The sequence below is a fragment of the Pongo abelii genome, chromosome X, assembly GCF_028885655.2.
Source record: "Pongo abelii isolate AG06213 chromosome X, NHGRI_mPonAbe1-v2.0_pri, whole genome shotgun sequence".
NCBI lineage: Eukaryota > Metazoa > Chordata > Mammalia > Primates > Hominidae > Pongo > Pongo abelii.
This window is the reverse complement of record NC_072008.2, coordinates 142,474,447-142,501,868: the sequence shown is the minus strand read 5'-3', so window position 1 is coordinate 142,501,868 and position 27,422 is coordinate 142,474,447. Positions and strand designations below refer to the sequence as shown.

Sequence of the window (27,422 nt, the reverse complement as noted above, 5' to 3'; positions counted from 1 at the left end):
GTTTATTGAATGAAAAAAAAATAGTGGAGAGCACGAAGGGAGACTCTAACTCAATGAAATGCCAACTTGACTCTCAGCCTGTCCCAGTAGCCCAAATGGACTGGACGACACTTGAGGATAAAAGTATGGGGTAGAATTAGAGACTCACACAAAATCATTTTGCATGCCTCTTTCCCCCAATATTTTTAATAGGCAAAATCAAGTTAAAATGAACATCAGCAATTATTCAGAGCTATATGAACCAGATCTCTAGCTTTTTTTTTTCTTTTTTTTTTTGACAGAGTCTCTCTCTCTGTTGCCCAGGCTGGAGTGCAGTGGCACGATCATAGCTCACTGCAACCTCTGCCTCCCAGAGTTTGAGCAATTTTCCTGCCTCAGCCTCCCAAGTAGCTGGGACTACAGGCACACATCACCATGCCCAGCTAATTTTTATATTTTTTAGTGGAGACGGGGTTTCACCATGTTGGCCAGGCTGGTCTCAAACTCCTGACCTCAAGCAATCCGCCTGCCTCAGCCTCCAAAAGTGCTGGGATTCCAGGCATGAGCCATCACACCTGGCCCCTAGCTTTTACTTCTCATGCCATCTTTTGTCTACCATTTCATCACCTCATTGATTATTCGTTCATTTCATCAGAATAAAGGAAAATAATTAAAAGAGCTCTAGGGCCTTTAGCTTAGGATCATCTAATTCAACCAATTGTTGTAACTTTTTAAAGGTTGTTTTATAGCAAACTCAAGGCTACAACCTTGGCCTTTCCCATGGCCTTTTGATTTTAACCTTCATTCCTGTATGATTCTATGATAGTCTAGCCTGGCTCTTTCCCAAAAGATTAGGATATCAGATGCAGATAGAGCCTACGGGGTCAAAACTTTAATGTTTCTGCTTTCCAGTTAATTGCTATGTTTAGCTGGATTGTGTACTTCAAAATGTCAACATGAGCATGAATCTGTACATTTTCTAGCACAATGTGTTGATACAATGAACACTGTAAGAAGTATTGCCAATCAGTGTTTGATGTAGACATTTCCAACTACCCAAAGTTGGGTTACCTATCTGGGCTTCTCCCTATACCACTGAGCAAGAGAGAGTGGGCTGTGTGTGCATTTAATGAAGACTAACATCTAGTTAATGTTTCCAACAGGTGAGATTATTTTCCAAAGCAACAAAAGCTTTGCTGGATGTGTAGCTGGCCACGGAAAAGGCGAAAAAGCAGCAGTTACCTTGCAAAGTGTTAAAAATGGCAAACGAATACAAGAAAAAGTTCCTCACGGGTCCCCAAGCAAAAAAGGCAAACCCCCAGGTGAGGCCAAGTAAGAATGTCAGGCTCGTTGTGCCTTTGAGGTCATGCAGGATCATCTTCCGCCGAGTCTTCTGGCTTTGGGATTTCACCGAATTCAGTTGAACAAGAACAGTGAAGAACATGGAGAGATTCATGAGAAATATGAGGCAAAAATAAGCCACCACTGAGATGTAAAAGATAGAATCATCTTTAATCCAACAACTGTAAGAAACAAAAAAGACTATCATGAGATAGGGAAACATAAAGTCCTATTTCTCAGAGACTGAAGATCATCTAGTCAATTTTATTTCACCCTAAGGGCATCTGCCCTAGAGAAATGAACTGGACAGAGTTCACTCATACCAACTGGAGGCAGAGCTGGGACAAGAACCTCAATCTCCTGAGCCCCAGTTCAGGGTTCTTTCCAAGACTAAGTCAGAAATCCTAGAGGATGTTTCTGCCCTACATATGCAGAAACCTGTCAGTCCAATTCCCTAGGAAACGGTTCTCTTCGTTAACAGCAGAAAAATGAATGATACATTTTCCCCAAAAGTGGCTCTCTGTCGCCATGCTCCCCACACCGCCCCCGCACGCCCTGCCCCCCCGCCACCACCTTACACCTAAGCTCTTATTTGCAGGATTAATTCTACTTTACATGATAAATATCACAGTGAAAGGATGTGAGCAATGAATGGATTTTCTGAAAGCTACATCAAACAATGCTGAAATTATGAAAGTTAATGAAAATGCTACAAAAAGAGAAGAACTCTAGGTGTACTGCTTTAAAATATGATGTATTTGGATGACAAAGGCAACACTGGTTACTGGATTGATTAACGACTCTACAGTTTTTATTAAAGAAAAAATATGCAGTGATTCATATGAACAGATATTCCATTTAATAACATTTGCAATTACTGGAGGCATTTTCCCTGATTTTTGAACACAGAGAAGCTTGACTAATTTAACTGTGTGTCAACTTAGCTGAGCTCTCTTTTCTAAAACCAGGAAAATCTCTTTTGGTCATGTTGTTTATTTTGGCATGGATACTTTCACATATGTGTGAGTTTGTGTGTGTGTGTTGCAAACGTGTTAAAAAACATTTAATTTTCCTAATAGATTCTGACACCTAGAGGTCCCTGAATATCATCAGCATCCTTAAAGGATGCCATAGAAAACTGTTAAAATGAGATAGTGTTATATGTTTGGGTAAAGAATCACCTCCAAGATACATTGTTAAGTGGAAAGACCAAGGTGCCAAATGGTGTATATCTACCACTTGGGTAACAAAGTGTGCAAGAGAATATCCATACAAATTTGATTGTTGGTAATAAATTGGCAATAAGAGTTACCTCAGGAGGGAAACTGGGTATCTAGGGGTTGGAAGCAGGGCTTACTTTTCATCCTCTACCCTGTTGTACGTTTGGATTTTGTTCCATGTGCATGAATTACTTCTTCAAAATATAATTTGAAAAAAAACTGTTAGAGCAGTCGGCCTCTTACTAACCAAGTCACATCTGAAAAGTCTCTTTTGGGAAAAAGTGGAGTTGATTTTGTTCTGGTTTTGCTTTTGCTCTTGCTTTTGATGGTTCAAGAAGGGTCACCATTAGGTAGACACTGGGGACTTTTTAAGTCACAAAACAGGCAAAGGGGGAGGATGGAGGGGGAGATGAGAAGGAAGGGAAGAGAAAATGGAAGAGAAAGAAAACATAACAAGGAATTTTAATTAGAAAGCATCTGCTGCAAAGGGCAAAATAATTTTGACCCCATGGAAACTGTCATCTCAATATGAAAGATGGGGGAGTCTTGGAGCAGGACCTTCTACATTTAATTCCAGTCCAGTGGGAGAGGAAATCTATAGTGGAATAGAACTTGAGAGGCAATGATAAAAAGAATGGAACAATCAGAAGTGTAAAATGAGATTGTGCAGCCTAAAGGACCACAGGGCAACTATCTACACGCCTACACGCCTGTAAAAGAAGGTTCTGGAGAGGTGGGGTGAAGTGAATTGCTACTCTCATGTGATTGTGGTTGAGAGAACTAAAGAGAAGAGCTTATACATCAAATGGGAGAAAAGGAAAAAAATGAAAAGAAACAAGAGAACAACCAAGCCGAGGCTGTTTACAAAGGAAAGCTGTTGAGCATTCTTCAGGGAAGACCTTTGTTGTTGAAAGGTAAAAAATGTTTTCCAAACCATCTCAGAATTTCCTTGTAGTGGCCACTAACTCTTTGCAATGACCTGATGTGTGAGCTTTGTAATCATAATACCTGCCAGTTACACAGCATTTGCCATAGAACAGCCAATATGCTGAGCACATTACATACATGATATCATTTTAATTTGCACAGGACATTAAGAGAAAACATTATTATCCCCATTTTCCAGAAGAGGAAATTGAACTAAAAGGTAAGGTAACTTGCCCAAGGTCATAGAGGACCCGGGCAACTAACCATCACATAAATGTGGCCTATGTTTAGGGCAAAAGGACTTAGGTTGATTTCTTCCTGAAGCCAAGGGTCAAGACCAATCCCAGGCCAAGAACACTTTACCATACCCTGCTGGGCCAGAGCCCCACCACCAGAGAAACAGAGATGCTGGTACTTACAATGGAGTCGCTGAGCTCAGAGCTCCATACAGATCTTTTTTCACACTGACTGTGATCGCCACCATGATAGCTGGGATTCCTGCAGTGGGAAAGCAAGTCAAAGGCATTTCATCAGGTAGCAGAGAGGCAACCTAATCAATGACTGTGGGTGATGATACATTAAGACACTGTTTAAATGAGCCACAGATGTGCGGGCATCAAAATACTATTGTTTGCAAAATGTTTGTGAATTCTTCCAAGTTAAACATTTCAAGGAGTTCTCCAATCTGCTAAAGTAGACAGCATGCCAATGGCTCCAATACAATGCCCACTAGTTATTAAAAATAGCTCAAGTGCCAGAAAATCAACTTGGCAAAAGAAGTATCTAGTTGATTGGAATGCAAGTTCGCATCAAGCATTTCTTCTTAGATGATGAGCCCCTAATTTTTATTCCCTTTCACATCACCTCTTCGTTCCCAATAGCTTTTTGTCTAGGTCACCTTAGGAGAAGGGCACAGGCAATCAGCTGCAGCCTTCAGTGCTTTTTTGACAGGGAAACTGTTTCCACACTCGTTACTAGTTTGACATTTTGACTAGATCGACCAGTTAACAACCACTCAATTCAGTCAGACTATAATAAAGCAATCAGTTCAGTCAAAATGGCCAAACGTGAGGAGAGTGTAGACACAGGGTTTAAAAATCCAATTTCTTGTACATTTGCAAAAAAAAAAAAATATATGATTTCTTTATCTCTCAATTGTATTTCTCCTAGACTAAGCGCATGCACCTACATACATTTTAGGGGTTTTGTTACATGCTTTCCAAAGCTGTTCCAAAGCCCAGAATGCCAAGTATCTTGAAAAATCCTCCACTGTCCCATTCTATGATAAACATGATGATGACTTCAAGTCTGTATAGCCCACCCCAAGCACAGCACCTAGAATGCTGCAGATGTTTTTTAAAATAGAAGGCTGGAAGGGAGAGACAGGGGAAGTCCTCATATTTAGGATGGAAGTTGTGCGGCAGTCTTCAAGCTGTGTTTACATATTGAAAATAAAAAAAAAAGATCCCTTCTATTGTTATTTTAAAAATATAAACAAATCTACTGTCTTGGACAGGGATTCATTAAGTTGGTGCAAAAGTAATTGTGGTTTTTGTCATTAAAAGTAATAAACTTTTCCAACAGGTTGCTTTGGTATTCATAAGGCAGAGCTTCAAACATAAACAGATATTAATATCTATTTTCCTTAAAGTTGATTGCTTTTGTCTAATATTGAAATGCTCGAAAACTCCCTGTAGTGGGACAGCTCAGCTGTGGCTCCCTGGTGACCTTGCATGTATCCACATAGACTACACAGGTAAAGGCTTATCTGAATTTGGGCGGTGTGCCCTGCGGGCCTCCACAAATTCGAGAAGATGGGAGGCCTGTGAGGAGGTGCTCTGGGGCCATCTCCTACTCACCTCCCTATCTCCTCCAGGAGGCTGTCAGGAGACAGCTTCTCATCATCTCTCAGGGTTCTGCAGAGGTGTGGGCCTTTGTACCCTGCCCCCTTAGAATAGGGCTGCAGAATAGGAAACAGCATCACTTCCATTTAAAACTAGCTCCTCAGCCACCGGGAATCCTACAACTCACGTGGCAGTCATCCATTCCCTTTGTTTTGGGGTTGCTCTTTTTAGTGTGGGGGACAAGAATGTGAAAGCTGGCACTTTTAGGTACTCTTCCTTTCACAGTTTATGTAAGTAATAAACTGAACGTAAGAGTGGCTTATTGTATCTTTCTTTACTGATTGAGCCAGTCAGACTTCTCAGCTTGTGTGTATAACTAAAGTTTTCCTGCTTCCAAGTACCAAACTTTAGCCTTTCCTGCCTCTCCTTGTAACCCAAGAAATGTGTATGAAATTAGAAGATCAAAGAGATAAGAAGTGAGTCCTGGAGGAAGAGTTTAAAAAGGAAGCTGGGAACGAGTGATGATGAGGGAGAAAGAAAGCCAGGATGAAGTGATATTTACAGCCCTTTCACAATTAGCCATATGTGGGTTATCTGCTTTTTGGATTATTCATGAAGCCTCTTCCACATTTTTCAATCCTCTGATTGAATCAAGATGAGGGACACAAGGCACTAAGGGGAGTGTATCGACTGCTTTTGTCTCTGTGTTTCTGATAGATTCCAAAGTGTACTAAAGCAAGCTTTTAGATTATGATCTGTTCAGTATTTGCCTGTCTCTGCTCCCCATATTAGCATAGATAATAGCACTGACTGTGTATCCAGTGAAAGCATGTACTATGTTAATGAACTCATTAAAGGGATGAGTAGCTAATTAGGAGGGTATTGTCTTCACAAAGGCAGTGGAAGATAAAATCTGTGTTCCTATGTACCTAAGGTATGCTACTTAATATACATCTCCTACACATCTAATACATTTTCTGAACCCAAAATCTGCCTTGAATACACAAGAGAGAGCGAGCAAGGGAGCCGAGCTGACCATGTCAATTAGAAATAAAGGAAAGCAAGCCAATGAAATGACATTTGTATTCAGAAAGATCTATGCTGAGGACCATTCCTGGCTTCTTCCAAGGCCAGCAGTGATCATCACAGTCATGAGGTGTGATGAGAATCAGGTTCTGGCTGACCCGGCACTCTTTCACCCATTTCAAGTCTTTTCCCTGTTCTTTAAACAATATGGCAAGATCATAGAGGTTAGAAGTCCAAACTATGGAGACAAACTTCCTGGCTCAAATCCCAGCTCTCTTGCCTACTACCTGTGTGAGTTTTGGCAAATTACCTCATCTTTCTGTGTGCCTCAGTCTCCTCATCTATTAAATGGGAATAATGATGGAATCTATCCCGTGGAGATATTATGAGGATTAAATGCGTATGTAAAGCACTTAGAATAGCATCTGGCACATGTAAGTGCTACCTAGGTGTTAGCTGTTTTATCAGTATTTGTTGTGACTGTAACTTCTGTAAAGGAAGAGATAAAATCTGTTCACTACTGTAGAGCCAGCACTTAGCACAACACACAATAAGTGCTCAATAAATATTTGTGCACCAACTCCTCGCCCTAAAGGTTAAAATTGAATTTATAGAGCAATACAGGCAGAAAAAAAAAAAGATGCATGCCCAAACACCAGCAAGGCGATCCTTAATTTTTTACCTATGATATTAACAGAATCTAACAGAGCTAGAATTAGAAAGACAGGCTTAAGACATAAATATCAAAAACAATGGCAGATATACTTACCCCAACCAACTAGACAAAATTTAAGGATATAATTTGGAATGTATATGTTGAAGACTTTGACTAGAGCCAAATACATGTGGACTGCCTCCAGGCCCATCCAAGTAAAAGAAACAAGCAGGAAGTAATGAAGTGCCACTGCAGCTGTGATACAAACTCCCGCTTTCTGAAATGATGACAACCAAGAATTGATCAGAAATACCAGGTTTAGCATCAGTAGTGCTGTGCACAGGTTGATCAGAATTTTGGCAGGATAATCTTTTCGAAGTTTGCTAAAAGAGAAAGTACAATATTGTTAGGTAAAGTCTGTTTTTTTTTTAATTAAACATCGCCACATCTTATCTACATAATAAGTGAAAGAATAAAAGAATTACTCATCTTTGCTTATACTTTGAAGTCCCTCATTCTCTTTCCAGGTAGAGTCAAAGCATAATAAATATAGTGACCTTAACTAACAGAAATAATAATAGCCTTTCTCAACTATGCGGTTGAGAGAGGCTATTATTTTTCTTTTTATCTTTTAGAAGGAAGGAAGGAGTTTCCTGGGTATTATAAGTCTATCACCACTGCTTCAGCAGGCTGGAGCTACATATTACCAAATAGCAGGATGACTATGGAAACCATTCCAAGTAGAGCTACTTGGATAGTTCTAAAGATCCCGACATATGGCCTCATGGAAATATGGTCTTAAGTTTTATTAAGTGATTGCAACTTTACTTTGCAGAAACTCACCCAGTATTTTTCAAAATAAAAAAATATGTATTACCCCCTTTGATTATTTTACACTGTTATTAAATATTTATTGATTTAAATTTTGCTGTTTTCATTTTGTGTGAATTTTTTTCTGAGGTAAATATTAAAGTGCACAAGTGTTAACAATATAACTTGATGGATCTTTACATATGCATATACCTGTGGAACTTCGACACAGATCAAGAAGTAGAATATTTTCAACATCCCAGAAGGCTCCTTCATGCTTCTTGCATTCAATATCACCCAACAGAGGTAACCAATACTCTCACTTCTAACCCCATAGATTTCACCTGTGTTTGGAACTTTTTGTAAATGGAACCACACAGTACATTGTCTTATTTTTCTGGCTTCCTTTGCTCAATTCTATGTCTATGAGATTTAGATATTATGTTGCATTGCATAGAAGTAATTCATTTTTTACTGCTGTGTAGCATTGCATTTTACAAATATATCACAATTTATTCATCCAGTCAACTGTTAATGTAAATTGGAGTTGTTTCTAATTTGAAGCTACTGTGACTGAAGCTGCTATAAATATTATTGTACATATCTTTCAGTGGACATATGTACTCATTTGTCTTGAGTATATATCTAAGAGTGAAATTTCTGGGTCAACAGCGAGATGTATATTTATATTTAACAGGTATTGCCAAAGAATTTTCCAAAGTGTCCGAACCATTTTACATTCCCACTAGCAAATGTATGAGTTCCAGTTGTTCCACATGCTTGTTGACACTTGCTATTGTCATTATTTTTAATTTTAGCCATTCTGTTGGGTGCAGAGAAGTACATAACTGTGGTTGTAATTAGGATTTCTTTGATGAGTAATGATGTAAAGAACTTTGTCATATGCTTATTGGCCATTTGGTAAAGGTTAGGCTTAGGCATGGATATTCTCTTTTGTGAGGTGCCTGTTCAAGTCTTTTGTCCATTTATAAACTTTATTGTCTTTTGCTTTTAGATTTGTGAGAGTTATTTATACATTCTGCATACAAGTCTTTTATCTGATATATGCATTGTGAATATCTTCTCTCTATGTAAGGTTTGCCTTTCACTATCTGAATTGTGTCTTTTGATTAAAGAAGTTCTTAATAAAGTCTACTTTATCAAATTTTCTTTTAGGGTTGGAGCTCTTATATCCTACAGAGAAATCTTTTCCTATCCCAACTCCCTTGTTTTACAAAAATCCAATTAAAATATTTTTAGAGGAGCCTTGACGTTTTGTTTTTAACCTGTCCACTTCATAATCTAATGGATATGACTTCTTCCTATTGTGATGTGTTCATGAAATTAACAAAGTTACAATGGTAATAGCATCCATCAAACCAAATTAAATGTGCTCAGAGCAAGGCTGTATCAACTTACTGAAAAGCTATGTATGTCACCACTGCAACTCCCAGGAAAATGGAGGAGATTCCACATCCGGTGTATGTTATAAGCGCTAATATCTGTTCATTCACTGTATCCACTGTAGACCTGGATAAATCCTAAGGAACACAATGTGTTGTGTTTTACACATACACCAGAGCAAGTTTATGGCAAAATGCTTCCAGTGTTCACTAATAGGAAGTTCCCAGGATGTATAACATTTCTGCCATAGCTCTTCTAAAACCAGATTATGTGAATGGATGTATGATAAGACCAAATATTGTTTGTTGAGTATGCCTAGTCCAACTGACTGTGTACAGGGCATGGGGAGCCATCTATAGCATTGGAAGAACATTTGGTCCTTGGTTTCATCATCATTAACATGTTCTACATTTAAAATATAACCAAGCTGAGAGATGTGAATTTGGGATGCAAAGTGAATAATTATCTGAACTGAGCATCTCAAAACACTACACAGAACAGCAAAGAAAAAAAAAGGTCCTTTTCCTTAGACCTTAAATAGCCTTCACAAAATTAAAAAACAAAATGGACCTTAGAGATCACAAGGTTCAGTGATTTATTAATTACCATTAAAGATCTGAAAAGACATGTAAAATTATTTGAATATATGTGTGCACTGGTCTAAGAACAAAGTCCGTAGCTTTCATCAGATGATTAGAGATTCATGACTCATAAAAGGTTAAGAAGCAGTGTTTACTTTGGTAGTTCTCAACCAGGAGTGATTTTACCCCTCTCCCAGGGACATTTGGCAGTATCTGGAGACATTTTTGGTTGTCACAGCTGGGGAGGGTGCTACTGGCATCTAGTGGGGAAAGACCAAGGATGCTGCCAAACTTCTCATAATGCACAGAACAACCCCCCACGACAAAGAATTATTTGGGGCCGGGTGGGGTGGCTCACGCCTGTAATCTCAGCACCTTGGGAGGCTGAGGTGGACAGATCATGAGGTCAGGAGATCGAGACCATCCTGACCAAAATGGTGAAACCCTGTCCCTACTTAAAAAATACAAAAGTTAGCTGGGTGTGGTGGCGGGCACCTGTAATCCCAGCTACTGGGGAGGCTGAGGCGAGAGTATCACTTGAAACCAGGAGGCAGAAGTTGCAGTGACCCGAGATTGCGCCACTGCACTCTAGCCTGGTGACAGAGCAAGCCTCTGTTAAAAAAAAAAAAAAAAAAAAAAAAGACAGAACTATTTGGCCAGAATATCAGTAGTGCCAAGATTGAGAAACCCTGGTGTACTCCAGTCATTCACATTTCAGAAGAAAATCTAAGATCCAAAAGAGGGAAACAACCTTACCAAGATCACATAGCTAGTTACAGACAGAGCTGGAACAAGAACGCTGCTCTTTCTCTCTCTCTTTTTTTTTTTTTTTTTGTTGTTGAGACAGGGTCTCACTCTTTTGCCCAGGCTGGAGTGCAGTGGCCTGACCATGGCCTACTGCAGCCTCAACCTCCCTGGACTCAGGTGATTCTTCCCACTTCTGCCAGGGAAGCGGAGCTTGCAGTGAGCCAAGATCGAACCACTGCACTCCAGCCTGGGCGACAGAGCAAGACTCCGTCTCAAAAAAAAAAAAAAAAATATATATATATATATATATATATATATATATATATGTAAAATAAATAAATATAAAACAGACCCACAGCCCTCAAAAAGCTAACCATTCTTTGTAGGAACAAGTAACGTATGACACATTCAGATAACAGTATGTAATAAAGTTACCTAAGAAATCCAGGAAAGTATTCTGATGTGGGTAGAGAAAAAGGAATACATTTGAGAGTCATTTGGAAGAAAAACTCAGCAAATACTTATGATCCTTCTTAAATTTAAATATTTTAATGACCAGACCTTTTAATCCAGCAATTCTACTTCTGTCAACCTATCCTGCAAAAATGCTTACGCCAATGTTTGAAGATACATGAAGATACAGCAATATTTATAATGAGAAAAACAGCAACAGCTACAATGTCCACCAGTCAGGGATTAGTTAAATTTATTGTGTTAAACCCAAGCAATGGTATACTATAAAGATATTTTAAAAATTGAAGTATAATAGATACATACACATTTGCCTGAAAGTTGTGCAATATATATTGTTAAATGAAAAAAGCAATTGGTAAAAACAGTATGAATAATTTGATACCATGTTTATAAAACAAAAACATACATTCCTATATACACAGGAAAAGAACCTAAATGAATATACATGTTAGCCTGTTAAAGGTGGTGATCACTTGGGAGGGAGGTTACAGGGATCTTTTCTGTACTGTTTGAAATTTGAGAAGCAAGCATTAATTTTATAAGGAGAAAAAATAAATAAATATTTGTCTCAATCTGATCTACTTTGGATGAACAAATTTGAAGGGGGCTTTTTTTTCCAAATGCATACCATTTTTTAATAACAGTTCACACATATATTACTGGTCTAATAAAAATTGTCAGACTTCCATCGAGGAGTGACTAAGCGACAACTCACCATTAAGACTCCAAAATGGGTGAGGTGGTCACACTGACAGATTGTGTAATTTACGTTTGTTTCCTTTACTTTACAGCCTGACGAATTCCATCCACCCAGCCCATCTGTAGGAGACAGAAGGAAATTTCAAAGCAATTTTGTTTTTCTCAGAAATGTTTAACTTTTCATTATATTCACTATCCAAACGTGTGTTATAATTAATATTATTTGCTAAGACAGCAAGATTAGGGGTATAATTGAACATTGAAATTAAATTAAGTCTAATAGACTAAATTGACTTTTTGGGGACTTCGTAAATGGCATAACTTCTTCAGCTCTCCCTTTTCCTGTTCTTGTACCATACCTCTACAAATTAGGACAGACTCTCACCATGAACTTTTTTTTAAGTAGCCAATAAATAGGAAGCAAGCAGATCTAGAATCTTTTTAAGGATATGGACGTATGGAATATAAGCTGGCACTTGACCTTACTCAGAGGGACTGGAATAGACATCTGAACACCCAGCTGAACCCGCAATTCAAAGGGTCTCAAGTGCTTTCAATCAAAGTCAGATCGTGGTCTGGAGCGCTGCAGGGCCAGTTAGAGCCTCTGCTCTACTGGACATCTGGCTAGTTTCCTCTGAGCACACTCAGGGTTTAGAACTAACACTCATACCTCCATAACCTGTAGATCTCAGGTACTAGATCAGATTGAAAGTAGAACTTCCTGAGTGGCACTAGACCAAAGGGGTTATCCCCGGGCAGGCAGCTAAGTTTGGTCAACATTTGTCCATCTGGGATAATGCCATAGATTCCAGAGGTTCTAGATCCACGAGGCAGAGGTGCAGGGGCAAAGGGTGACCTGGGAGTACCCCAGCAATTTGCGTTAATGAACATAGAGATCAACATATTGAGGTTGTAGGGGACAAAGCTCATCACTTTATAGGAGTTTTATCCTAAGAGACTTGGAGGGGATCAGGAAAGGGCAGTGTTATTTTTGTTTGTCAGAAAGAAGTAGTATTCTTATACTCTAGGGAGCCGAATGGGAAGAGAATTTCCATTTTGTCCCAGAATTCCAAGGATAGTGAAAAAGGGAAAGGTTCCAGGCAGAGTTTCCACAGGCAGAAGGACTCCTCACTTAGCCACTCCTGGCGTTCTTAGGGAAATTTATTCTGTGTGGAAATTCTCTGAGATTTGGTGATAACCCTGGATATTTCCAGTGAAGATGGCAATCCTAAGAACAACCCAGTCAGTAATGACCATTCCCAGTCTTCTACTGTCTGTCTCCAAAGACTCATGCTTATTCAAGCAAGTAGGGTCCTTAGAGACCAACCAAGAAGTTTCATCTCCTCAATGAAAAGATAAAAAGACTGGGGCTCAGAGGGCGTAAATTATCTACCCAAGGTCACACAGTCAGTCTAAAAGAGGTGAGGAAAAAAAAAGGGAAGGAGATCATAGATCTTGCAAAACCCTGTGGGAAAGCACAGATAAAGAACCAGGTATTCCTTCCTCATCTTTCTTCAAACAGCTCAAGGCTACTCTGCACTGGGCCTTCCAAATTTCTTTCTTCCAACTTTGCTTACCCTCGAGTTGTGTAATTTTTCTGATTTCCCAAATAATTATCTCTGGGGCCTAAGATTATAATAAGCTCCTATAATCTTCAGGAAACTGCAGGTAAGGAGCAATTAGTTATTGGGCATGACTGGAGCACTGTAGCCCCAGCACAAATTGAGAGATGTTACCTATCAAAAAGGAAAGTTGTCTTAATTCCCATGCCCTGATTTGATATAAAAATCATATCCTGTATCTTGGTCATTCAGAATGCTCTGTAGGGTCTGATAAGACAGTAGTTTCAGCACAACCCCCTGCTATTTAACTGCCAAGTGGGAAAATCGTCTGGGGCAAAGCCAAAGTTGCTAACAAAAATACTTACTATTATTCTCAAAATCCCAAAAGGCACAGTGAACTTGACCATAATTCTGGAAAAAAAGAAATCAGAGGTAAACATCTTGCCTTGTGATATTTACTATATAGTAACATATACACACAAGTGTTTTCTTCTCAATATTTTTTCCCATGGTAGACATGCACACACTCACATGCACACACACATACATATACACATTTGGGCCATTTGTGAATTGGCTTTTCAACTAACTCCATCTAACTCTGGATTTACAAGTGAGAAAACAGCATGTCACTGGCTGGTGATCTGATATGCCCTTTAAAATATTTGGTAGTATTAAAAATTGTCATGCCCTTCTGGTACAAGGCTATGGATAGTCAATGCAGGGCTGATGTGTTCCTTCCAGAGCTTTGGAATTTGGGGCTCACCGCTGAGATTAAGCCTTATGGACAGAAATTTGATCTGCCCCATCATTAGGCCTACAGAACATTCCTAAGACTTCACCAGCTCCTGTAGTCTCCAGGAAACTGCAGGCAAGGAGCAATTAGTTACTGGGGATAATTGAAGTGCTGTAGCCCAGACCAAATTGAGAGATCTTACCTATCTAACATGTTTCATTTGGTATTTGCTTCTTTAAATTTCCTTTCCCTCTCTTCCTTCTCTTCTTCCCTTCTAGAATCAAGACCAGTGAAAAGTATGCTGAACTACACGGTCTTTTAGACTGGGAACTGAGAAATATATTGAGATGTCACACTGGCCATACATTAACGTCAAATAATGGAATAGTCATTCATACTTGTACTTAGGCTAAATTTGATTATTTAGTAATATATACCTTATGTTATGCCATATGACTATGCTTTTAGTTCTTTGGTGATAATTCATACACATTTTAATTTATGGAAATTCAAGTAATACAAATATTCAATTATTTTGAGTGAAGTTGCTTGTCTCACTCAAAAATAAATGGAATCACATGTCATTTAGTGTGATGGGACATCCAAAAGATCCAGTCACTGCCCCACCAATCTGTCACAGTGCTGGAATGCCCATCATTCCCTATCACTTTAGGATAAGGCATTATTTCTAGAAGGTTCCAATTATAACACACTTTTGCTACCTGGAATAGGACATTCCTCATTAAGTGTTAGAATCACATCTATTAATTAACAAATTACTTTTAACAGAAAAATCATGAAGAGTTCCTGAGGCCATTTGATTCTGAGCTGAAAATGGATATATTACCTTGTTTCCTCCAATATGCTGCAGAGTGATAACCACTGGGTCAGCTAAGTTTTGAATGAACATATCTGAAATGCTGGCACTCACAACATATGTGGTTAATGCTTTAGTGACATTTTTGGTCTGCAGATGAAACAAAAGAGGAGTTCAGGACCTAAATTTCTAATTACTTACATGTTAATAATCAATCTGGAATTTTGAAGTGCTACATACAACATTAGGTACAGAAATGTGGAAAATAAAATTGCAAGCTAAGGTCAAAGGTTATTCAGCTCATCTCCTGTCTTCACATAAGGTCTCCATTATACCAAGCTAGAACAATTCATTAATCCATCCATCATCCAACCAAATGTGTATCTAGCACGCATTCGTTTTGCACCTGCTACTCAGTACTGCACTAGCAACAAAATGAAACTATTCTCTATTTTGGTAACTTTCTGGACCTTGACACTTCACAACTTATCCCAGTTCTAACTCTCAACCATCCTTGCTTACTTTTAGGGAGCTCCTCTATAAGAAACCTAAATCTATCATGTGTAAGTTATAAACCACTTCTTGTTCTATTCTGACAGAGATGGAAGCAGGTTGATCAACACCCAGTTTGAAACAAATTTCAGAGGACAGTCATCGCCTTCTTAGGGGACTGTGAGTTCTGAGGCCAGAGCCCAGGCATTGTATAGCCTGGTGTTCCTCACATATCCTAGCACACAGCAGGTGTCTTGTGCCCACAGTGAGCCACTTATTATGTGCTTTTCATGCACATGCCATTTGCAGTCCTCATTGAAGCCATATAAGCATTTTTCAGATAAACTGAGGCTTGAGTGGCTCAGTGCCTAAATGGATAAAGGTCACTCAGCTAGTGGGTGACAGGGCAGGAATGCTTAATAAATGTTGGTTTAAAGGCAACAAACTAGAATGTATCTGTTGAGAAGTGGGGCTTGCTAACTGACAGTGTCAAAGTACCCCAGGCCAAGGCTCCAGGATGCAAGTCAGCTGAGATGCTGCCTGTTCTGGGGCACAGGCACATGTGAAGTGGCCACAGGTAGGGCTGGTGATACCAAACAAGAAGGAGATGAAGAAAAATCTCTGAGGACTTCCCCACAAAAGCCTAGAGGACGTGAACCCAGATGATATTCCTTGGAGATCCTGCTGGGCCACTTTTAGAAGATGCCAAGGCTTCATATTTCTGAAGAAACAGTGTGCAGTCCCTACTACCTACCCTACACACCTGAGCCCTGCAGCCTGGGTAGTTGCAAATTCAGCCTGGGGCTCTGCTAGGACTCTGCTTACTTCCTGTTTCTGATCTGTTCTGTTCATTCAAAGCCAGCCTGGGGCAACCTGATTTAGAGATGGCCAGCAGCAAGATATAATGGGAAGGGCCCTGCTGACACTCAAAAGGCCAAGTGCTAACCCTAGCTCTCTTGTTCCTCCTAAGCCCTATTACCCCTTCCTGGTCTATTGGTGACACTAGGAAAGATGGCAGACTAGATGTTATTCAATGATCCTCCCAACTTAGTCTAAGAGACACAGTTTTCTGTAGTGAAAAGGCCAAAGGAGGAGACACACACTATGATCCAAAACTTAATTAGCCTTTTCTCTGGTTTCATTTCCCTTACTACAAAATGGTAGCCATGCCAGGAAAGGAACAGAAACTTCCTCATCCTTCCACCCTTTGCACTGTAGGCTCAAGTTTTTGTTTTTTTTTTTTTTACTCAGAAAGTCCATTTTTTATTTTAATTAATAAAGCATAACCTTAAACACTGAAATGCTTTTAAGTATGTTTAGAACAGCCTCGGCATGTGGGTCTGCTTTTTCAACCATAAATTTTATGAATTCTAAACGCAGATCAAGGATTAGGCTCAAGTTTTATCTGTTACACCTCTGAACTTTTAGACAAGCTATTCCCTCTCTCTGAAACTCTCTTCCCTCCTTCTCTTTGCCCTATTTCATCTTTGAGCTCCTACTCAACTTCAGGGCTCCGCTGAGACCTTTCTCTCACTGCACTTTCCTGATCTTCCAGATGAGTGGTAGATTCCCTCTTCTATGCACCCAGAGCCCCTGTGCCATATTGTAACTGCCTAGCACCTGTCCCTCTCCCTGAGAATCACAGCTAGTGGAGGCGTGCAGGAGGAGACACATTATCCAAGAGTGGTGCCTTATCAACAGTTTCTGTGGACCAGGCATGGTGGCTCACGCCTGTAATCCTAATGCTTTGGGAGACAGAGACAGGAGGATGGCTTGAGGCCAGGAGTTTGAGACCAGCTTGGGCAACAAAGTGAGACCCCATCTCTACAAAAAAATACAAAAATTAACCAGGCACAGTCGTGAGCACCTATATTCCCAGCTACTTGGGAGGCTGAGCCAGGAGGATCTCTTGAACCCAGGAGTTCGAGGTTGCAGTGAGCTGTGATTGCACCACTACACTCCAGCCTGGGTGGCAGAGCGAGATCCCATCTTTAAAAGACACAAACAAACAAACAAATGTCTAAGGTTATATGTCATAATGACTTAAGATTTTGATCAAAAAATGTTAGAGAAAGTAGTGTGAAAGCAAGGCTGTGATACTTGGGGATTCAAGAAAAACAGAATTAAAGAGCAGCATTTTTGTAAGTACTCTTTCCCCAATAACCAGTGGCACAGATCCAAGCCTAGGGTTACCCCTTCAATGTTAGAACATTTAGGTTTCTTTTCTCCTCCAGCAGACTGGAAGTTCCATGAGAGCAGGCACTATGTATCTTGCTTAGCATTGCATCCTCAGCATTCAGCACCATATAAGACACACAGTAGGAATTAAATAAATATTTGCTGAATGAATAAATGATTGAGTGAATGAATGAATAAATTGTGGCACCTTCAGCAGATTTCTACCCCTCTCTGAGTCTCGAGGTCCTCAATATCCATTTTACTTTTACCAATGGTAAAATGAATAGATGGGATGATATGAGTTAGGAGGACCCTTTCAACTCTGAATTTGAAGCAGGCTAGTTCTAATCCTTCTTCGTCTGGTACTATGACGTTTGCAGTTTAATTTTGGCAAAGATCTTTAATCTCTTCCAGTAGAAAGTGTTAGTGAATAAAAATGACTTATTAAGTGTGAAATCTATGCAAAACAAGTTTATCTCTTATTCTATGAGACAAGCACAGCCCTCTGAAGAAAGGAGAGAAATTAAGACCAAAATAATGGCATCTCAGGTGACAAACAGAAATTGTAAGCCTACCAAAAGGGTCAAAGTGTTATGGACCATATTTTTAATTTTTATTAAAATGTTTTGCCCATTAAATATTTTGCCCAGGAGGTAGGAAGGAGAGCAGAGACTCACTTACTCCAGGCAGCCATCCTGGGTGGGATTTGAGCTAAGCCCACAGGAACAAATAGAATTTAGACAGAGAAAGGAGTGGCTAGAGAACTCCAGGGGAACAGAAAGTCTTACAGACATAGCTGGAGGTGACATGGTATATTTGAGGTGTCGTGTGGTATGGGTATGTGCTATATTTTGAGTTGGCCCAGTGCAAGCTCCCTCAAAAGAAATGTGAATATTTGACCATTAGAAATTCATTACTTTGGATAACCTCTTTAGAAATACAAACACATCTGGGAAAATTATTGTATTGACCTCTTAAATATATGAACTTTGAAGTCAGATAGCCTGGGTTTGATTCCTAGCTATGCCACTTTTTAGGTATGTGGCCTTGGGAAAAATTACTTAACCTTTTTGAGTATCAGCTTCTCATGAGAAGTAGATGAAATAATAAATGTAAATATTAACAATTAATAGTGTTCATTATCTTCAAATTCATGCAAACTCTGATTACTGTCTTCCCAATAGCTAGATTAGACAGAGTGGTCTAAACGAATGAGCGTTTTGTTAGGCAGAGACCTAAGACAGGAAAATAATAATAATAGTAGAGCAAATACTTAACATGGTACTTATGTGCCAAGCAGTATTGTAAGCACTTTAAATACACCAATTCCTTTAATCCTTCAATAGCTCTATAAGGAATTCTTATTACTCTATACTACAGAGAAGGAAATTAAGGCACATGAAGGTTGAGTAACTTGCTTGAGGACATACAGGCAGAATATGGCATTGCCAGCTTTTAATTCAACCAGCCTGCCCCTGAGTCCACACTCTTCAGCATCACATCATGCTGCCTCTGTTTTCTAGTGGGTGAGGACTGCAGCCTTCAGAGAAAGTTCTGTGAGGGCTGTGGGAAGTAGCAACAAATGCCTGCAGGCAAATGTCCTTCTGGATACCACCCAACTTCAAAGGAATTGGCCAACAATAGTGGTCTTGTTGGCTTTGAGGAGCCAGGGGAGATTTGGGAGGAAAGCACTGATAAGCCGAAACATCATTTCATCAGGAGAACTCGCTGTTCTTTTTTGGCTTTGAAACATCTTGAGGCCTCTGTTTAGCCACCAGATAATCCTTAAATTTCCTTCCAAAGCTGAGATATTGTGAAAATTAAAAACTGTAGAACATCATTAAAGTAGATGTTGATCCATGTTAAGGGGCAGGGGTTGTGTTGGAAGACTTGTGGAATCAATCAGCATATTCTAAAATAAGCAGAACATCATGAAAATAGCAAGAGTTCATAATTACAATGAGTCACCATATGCCAGTTCATCACAGTTACCACAGGCAAGAATTTACCTTAAAGAGTGAAGTTTGGCCAAAGAAATTAAACAAGATCGTTTGTAAGTTGCTAAGAGGAATTCTCTCCGTCAGTGATTTAGGCAAATATATGGAAGCCAAAATCCCTCCCACAGGGACATTGCCTAGGAAAATCTGCCAAGAAAAGCCAAAAAATGAAAATTGGAGTCTTCATTCATCATAGTGAAGTCCTGCCCACCTCCCACCCCAGCTCAGCCTCAGAACATCACTCAAAGGACTGAAAGGTAGGAACTAGCTCCATAAGCGATGATATACTTTTCACACACACACACACACACACACACACACACACACACACACACACACACAATCACAGGCCAAGACATGATCCTGGTACACACAGACATAGACACAAACACACATCATCTTTTCCTTTCTAAGCCTGTTCCTGAGGTTCTCTCCCTTTGATCTCCTTTCACCTGGGTAATAATAGAGATGAGAGGGAAATGACAAATTAGGTCATTTGCCCTGATTATCAGAAATAAAGACCAGTCTTGGAAATCAGGCTACCTTCCTCCATATGTTAAAAGGAAAAAACAAAACAACAACAAAAAACACAATACAATGATATTAGACACTTTCCTCATAGTCTATGGAGCAATGTTTTGGTTAAAAAGTGAAGCAGGGAAGTGAGGTATTAGCACTTAGCAATTCGGCTGCATGCTCACAGCTATGGTTTGAATATGTCCCCCAGAAAGCATGTACTGGAAACTTAATCCCCAATGTGATAATAATGGGGGCTGAGGCACAATGGGATATGTTTAGGTCATGAAGGCTCCACCCTGTTGAATGGATTAATGCCAATTATAAAAGGGCTTGAGGCTGTGAGTTCAATCTTTTGTTCTCTCTCTCCCTCTCTTTGCACATCTGCCATTGGATGACACAGCAAGAAGGCTCTCACTGCAGATGGCCCCTTGATCTTCGACTTCCCAGCCGCCAGAACTGTGAACCAATAAATTTCTGTTCATCAGAAATTATCCATTCTGTGGTATTCTGTTATAGCAGCACAAAATGGAATAAGACATCCACTATCAGAAGTATTTGCTGAGTTGATTGGTAATAGTATTTGACAAGTACTGGAACATTTTTAAGAGTCAAAAAGGCTTTGTTAATAATTACACTAAGTCCACAGCCGTAAATCTGGATTCTCCCATACAAAACAGAATATGTGGACACACTTACCTGCATTCTCCCATTTAATCTCTCTATCAACTCTGAGAGGTACATTGTATTATGGCAACAGGAAATGGCGTAGAAAGATGAAGTGAATTGCTTAGGATCACACAACTGGGATGTGGGTGAACAAAGATATATGTGATTTTGGCCCACTTTTTAAAATTATCTATGCTGTCTCTCAAATTGCTATTATCTAGCTGGGTGTATAATGGGGGTTAAAAGTGAATCATATTTCTAAAAATGACTTGTAGTCTCAAAACCCATATGGCTCTTTGCTAAGCAGAAATGAACTCTGCTAGGGCAATCAAGTACCATGGAGAGGTCATGATTTAGCTTCAATATGTAAGCAGTTTGGTACCAAGAATACAACTGGTGTTGTTTGGTTTGTCTCTCCACCAAGATTTATGATAGAAAACCCCATTGTAAACAAAATACACTGAGAATTCAAAATCTGTTTCAATATGGCTAAGTAGCTCCTAATAAACTCAACCCTCCTGCATATAACAACAATACAAAGTAACAACGACTTGAAGGCACTGGAAAATTACCAAAAGCAGACAGTTTCTGGAGAAGAGTAAACACTTGGAAAAAGGTAACATCACAAGGTGGGGTACGTTTTTACATCTTGTAGCCTGATGGCAGGCTAAAACTAATGCTGTGAAGGACATCTAAAACTTTGATTTTTTTTTTAATTGCAGTCTTTGTGGAATGAAGAACCAGAAGCAAAAGCCAGGGCAACCATAGCCACTGGGAGGTGATGGGGGTTGTGGTGGACATCTGGAATGGAAAGCGGGATCCAAAATTCTAAGTATAAATTCTGCCCAAATATATGCCTGACCTCTGGACCACATATGTACAGGACATACTTCCACTAAGAATAAAGGAATTAACTGAGATTTGAACTGCCAATCAAGAGATGGTGTCTACAGTATAGTCCAACCAAGTTAATTGCCTGTTATGGCAAAAATCTATAATCTACAAAAGAATAGAGTAGAATCTAGAGTGTTCATATATAACATTTATAAAACCCAGGACATAGTTCAAAATTACTCAATATATGAAGAAAAAATGTGACCCATTTTTAAAAGACAATCAATGGAGTTAAACCTTGAGATTATCCAGATATCAGAATTAGCAGACAAGGATTTTAAAGCAGCTAGTATAACTATACTGAGGTATTTAAAAAATAATATGTTCACAATTAATGGAGAGAGGAAATAATGGTTAAAAAGAAACAGAAACAACAAAATAGAAATTCTAAACTTTGAGTATAATATTGGAATTTTTAAAAAGTAAATTTTATTGTGTGTATTTAAGGTATATAACATGATATTATGGGATACATATAGAGAGTAAAAAGTTACTATAGTGAAGCAAATTAACATATCCATGGTCTCACATAGTTACCTCTTTTTTTGTTGTTTTTGTGGCAAGAGTAGCTAAAATCTATTCATTTAGCATGAATTCTAAAAACAGTACAATTTTAAAAATTGCACAGGATGGGTCCAATAGTAACACGAAAACAACAGATGTCTGCAAATTTAAAGGTAGATCAATAGAAATGATCCTTTCGGAAGAATAGATAGTGAAATGATTAAAAACATGAACAGTCTCAGGGATATGTGGGGGAGTATCAAAAGGTCTTACATACAAATAATTGGAGTCTCAAAAGGAGAGGAAAGAGAAAATGGTGAGGAAACAGTATTTGAAGGAATAACAGTGAAAATTTCCCCAAATTCTGTAAAAGGTATAAATTTACATATTCAAGAAGCTCAGCAAACCCTTAGCAGGATAAGTACAAAGAAAAAAAATGCCCAGGCATATAATAGTCAAACTGCAGAATATCAAAGAAAATATTTTAAAAAGCCAGAGAAAAATTACACATTATGTAGAGAAACAAGAACTCAAATGATTACTGATTTCTCTTCAGAAAACATAAAGGCCAGAAGAGAGTGAAATGACATCTTTAAAATGCCGGGGGCTGGGGGAAGGACTTGCCAATCCTGAATCCTATAGCAAACAAAAATATCCTTCAAGCATAAAGATAAAATAAAGACATTTTCAGATAAATTAAAAACTTAGAAAATTTATCATCATCAGACCTGCACTACAATAAATCCTAAGTGAATTTTTTTGAGCTGAAGGGAAGTGATACCAAATAGAACTCTGACCTTCAGGAAGGAGTGAAGAGCATCAAAAATAATACATATCTAGGTAAATGTAAAAAACCATTTTTTCTCTCAATTTTTTAAGTAACATAGGACTTTTTAAAGTAATGACTATAACATTGTCTTGTGAAGTTTATAATCTTCTTGTGTAAAATATGTGTGTGACAATTATAGCATAAAAAACAGGGGGTATAAATTGACATGTCTGGTTTAAAGTTTCTACATTTTACATGAAGCAGTAAAATATTAACTCTAAGTAGACTGTAAAAAAAATACAAGTGTATATTATAATCTCTAGAGCAATCATTAAGAAAACAATGCAGGCCAGGCATGGTGGCTCACACCTGTAATTCCAGCACTTTGGGAGGCCGAGGCTGGTGGATCACTTCAGGTCAGGAGTTTGAAACCAGCCTGACCAACATGGTGAAACCCTGTCTCTACTAAAAATACAAAAAAAAAAAAAAGCCCATGCGTGGTGGCACATGCCTGTAGTCCCCACTACTCCGGAGGCTGAGGCACGAGAACTGCTTGAACCCGAGAGGCAGAGGTTGCACTGAGCCCAGATCGTGCCACTGCACTCCAACCTGGGTGACAGAGAGGGACTCCAAAAAGAAAGGGAAGGAAATGAAAGGAAAGGAAGGAAGGAAGAAAGAAAGGAAAGAAAGAAAGAAAGAAAGAAAGAAAGAAAGAAAGAAAGAAAGAAAGAAAGAAAGAAAGAAAGGAAGGAAGGAAGGAAGGAAGAAAGGAAGGAAGGAACGAAGGAAGGAAGGAAGGAAGGAAGGAAGGAAGGAAGGAAGGAAGGAAGGAAGGAAGGAAAGCAAGCAAGAAAGAAAGGAAAGAAAGAAAGAAAGAAAGAAAGAAAGGCAAATATATATAATTAAAGAGTCAGTAAACAATTAAAAAGCAACTATAATAAATATTAAAATAAAGCAAGAGACAACAGGAAAGAAGGAACAGAGGAACAAAAGCCAGAGGGATAGACAGAAATTAAAATAAAATGATAGCTCAAATCCAACCACATAAATAATTACATTAAATGTTAAAAAACTACACACTCCAATTAAAAGTCAGATATTAGGGGAGGAGCCAAGATGGCCGAATAGGAACAGCTCCGGTCTACAGCTCCCAGCGCGAGCGACGCAGAAGACGGGTGATTTCTGCATTTCCATCTGAGGTACCGTGTTCATCTCACTAGGGAGTGCCAGACAGTGGGCGCAGGTCAGTGGGTGAGCACACCGTGCGCCAGCCGAAGCAGGGGCGAGGCATTGCCTCACTCGGGAAGTGCAAGGGGTCAGGGAGTTCCCCTTCCAGGGGTGACAGACGGCACCTGGAAAATCGGGCCACTCCCACCCGAATACTGTGCTTTTCCGACGGGCTTAGGAAACGGTGCCCCAGGAGAGTATAGCCCGCACCTGGCTCAGAGGGTCCTACGCCCACGGAGTCTCGCTGATTGCTAGCACAGCAGTCTGAGATCAAACAGCAAGTCGGCAGCGAGGCTGGGGGAGGGGCGCCCGCCATTGCCCAGGCTCGCTTAGGTAAACAAAGCAGCCTGGAAGCTTGAACTGGGTGGAGCCCACCACAGCTCAAGGAGGCCTGCCTGCCTCTGTAGGCTCCACCTCTGGGGGCAGGACACAGACAAACAAAAAGACAGCAGTAACCTCTGCAGACTTAAATGTCCCTGTCTGACAGCTGTGAGGAGAGCAGTGTTTCTCCCAGCACGCAGCTGGAGATCTGAGAACGGGCTGACTGCCTCCTCAAGTAGGTCCCTGACCCCTGACCCCCGAGCAGCCTAACTGGGAGGCACCCCCCAGCAGGGGCAGACTGACACCTCACACGGCCAGCCAGGTACTCCAACAGACCTGCAGCTGAGGGTCCTGTCTGTTAGAAGGAAAACTAACAGAAAGGACATCCACACCAAAAACCCATCTGTACATCACCATCATCAAAGACCAAAAGTAGATAAAACCACAAAGATGGGGAAAAAACAGAGCAGAAAAACTGGAAACTCTAAAAAGCAGAGTACCTCTCCTCCTCCAAAGGAACGCAGTTCCTCACCAGCAACGGAACAAAGCTGGACGGAAAATGACTTTGACGAGCTGAGAGAAGAAGGCTTCAGACGATCAAATTACTCCGAGCTACGGGAGGATATTCAAACCAAAGGCAAAGAAGTTGAAAACTTTGAAAAAAATTTAGAAGAATGTATAACTAGAATAACCAATACAGAGAAGTGCTTAAAGGAGCTGATGGAGCTGAAAACCAAGGCTCGAGAACTACGTGAAGAATGCAGAAGCCTCAGGAGCCAATGCTATCAAATGGAAGAAAGGGTATCAGCCCTGGAAGATGAAATGAATGAAATGAAGCGAGAAGGGAAGTTTAGAGAAAAAAGAATAAAAAGAAACGAGCAAAGCCTCCAAGAAATGTGGGACTATGTGAAAAGACCAAATCTACGTCTGATTGGTGTACCTGAAAGTGACAGGGAGAATGGAAACAAGTTGGAAAACACTCTGCAGGATATTATCCAGGAGAACTTCCCCAATCTAGCAAGGCAGGCCAACATTCAGATTCAGGAAATACAGAGAACGCCACAAAGATACTCCTCGAGAAGAGCAACTCCAAGACACATAATTTTCAGATTCACCAAAGTTGAAATGAAGGAAAAAATGTTAAGGGCAGCCAGAGAGAAAGGTCGGGTTACCATCAAAGGGAAGCCCATCAGACTAACAGCGGATCTCTCGGCAGAAACCCTACAAGCCAGAAGAGAGTGGGGGCCAATATTCAACATTCTTAAAGAAAAGAATTTTCAACCCAGAATTTCATATCCTGCCAAACTAAGCTTCATAAGTGAAGGAGAAATAAAATACTTTACAGACAAGCAAATGCTGAGAGATTTTGTCACCACCAGGCCTGCCCTAAAAGAGCTCCTGAAGGAAGCGCTAAACATGGAAAGGCACAACCGATACCAGCCACTGCAAAATCATACCGAAATGTAAAGAACATCGAGACTAGGAAGAGACTGCATCAACTAATGAGCAAAATATCCAGCTAACATCATAATGACAGGATCAAATTCACACATAACAATATTAACTTTAAATGTAAATGGACTAAATGCTCCAATTAAAAGACACAGACTGGCAAACTGGATAAAGACTCAAGACCCATCAGTGTGCTGTATTCAGGAAACCCATCTCACGTGCAGAGACACACATAGGCTCAAAATAAAAGGATGGAGGAAGATCTACCAAGCAAATGGAAAACAAAAAAAGGCAGGGGTTGCAATCCTAGTCTCTGATAAAACAGACTTTAAACCAACAAAGATCAAAAGAGACAAAGAAGGCCATTACATAATGGTAAAGGGATTAATTCAACAAGAAGAGCTAACTATCCTAAATATATATGCACCCAATACAGGAGCACCCAGTTTCATAAAGCAAGTCCTGAGTGACCTACAAAGAGACTTAGACTCCCACACATTAATAATGGGAGACTTTAACACCCCACTATCAACATTAGACAGATCAACGAGACAGAAAGTCAACAAGGATACCCAGGAATTGAACTCAGCTCTGCACCAAGCGGACCTAATAGACATCTACAGAACTCTCCACCCCAAATCAACAGAATATACATTTTTTTCAGCACCACACCACACCTATTCCAAAATTGACCATATACTTGGAAGTAAAGCTCTCCTCAATAAATGTAAAAGAACAGAAATTGTAACAAACTGTCTCTCAGATCACAGTGCAATCAAGCTAGAACTCAGGATTAAGAATCTCACTCAAAACCGCTCAACTACATGGAAACTGAACAACCTGCTCCTGAATGACTACTGGGTACATAACGAAATGAAGGCAGAAATAAAGATGTTCTTTGAAACCAACGAGAACCAAGACACAACATACCAGAATCTCTGGGATGCATTCAAAGCAGTGTGTAGAGGGAAATTTATAGCACTAAATGCCCACAAGAGAAAGCAGGAAAGATCCAAAATTGACACCCTAACATCACAATTAAAAGAACTAGAAAAGCAAGAGCAAACACATTCAAAAGCTAGCAGAAGGCAAGAAATAACTAAAATCAGAGCAGAACAGAAGGAAATAGAGACACAAAAAACCCTTCAAAAAATAAATGAATCCAGGAGCTGGTTTTTTGAAAGGATCAACAAAATTGATAGACCGCTAGCAAGATTAATAAAGAAAAAAAGAGAGAAGAATCAAATAGATGCAATAAAAAATGATAAAGGGGATATCACCACCGATCCCACAGAAATACAAACTACCATCAGAGAATATTACAAACACCTCTATGCAAATAAACTAGAAAATCTAGAAGAAATGGATAAATTCCTCAACACATACACCCTCCCAAGACTAAACCAGGAAGAAGTTGAATCTCTGAATAGACCAATAACAGGAGCTGAAATTGTGGCAATAATCAATAGCTTACCAACCAATAAAAGTCCAGGTCCAGATGGATTCACAGCCGAATTCTACCAGAGGTACAAGGAGGAGCTGGTACCATTCCTTCTGAAACTATTCCAATCAATAGAAAAA

The 27,422-nt window shown here is 39.6% G+C and overlaps 1 protein-coding gene across 1 annotated transcript in view; it reads right to left on the bottom strand.

Moving 5' to 3' along the window:
- ADGRG4 (adhesion G protein-coupled receptor G4) overlaps positions 1–27,422 on the bottom strand; it is a 121,430-nt gene that overhangs the window by 9,187 nt on the left and 84,821 nt on the right. Inside the window, exons 16-23 of the mRNA XM_002832161.3 lie at positions 19,502–19,636; positions 14,853–14,972; positions 13,635–13,680; positions 11,724–11,827; positions 9,222–9,343; positions 7,107–7,375; positions 3,887–3,965; positions 1,222–1,502 (exon numbers count right to left, since the gene is read on the bottom strand). Of these exons, the coding sequence (XP_002832207.3) occupies positions 1,222–1,502; positions 3,887–3,965; positions 7,107–7,375; positions 9,222–9,343; positions 11,724–11,827; positions 13,635–13,680; positions 14,853–14,972; positions 19,502–19,636 (1,156 nt within the window). The remainder of the gene's footprint in view (positions 1–1,221; positions 1,503–3,886; positions 3,966–7,106; positions 7,376–9,221; positions 9,344–11,723; positions 11,828–13,634; positions 13,681–14,852; positions 14,973–19,501; positions 19,637–27,422) is intronic.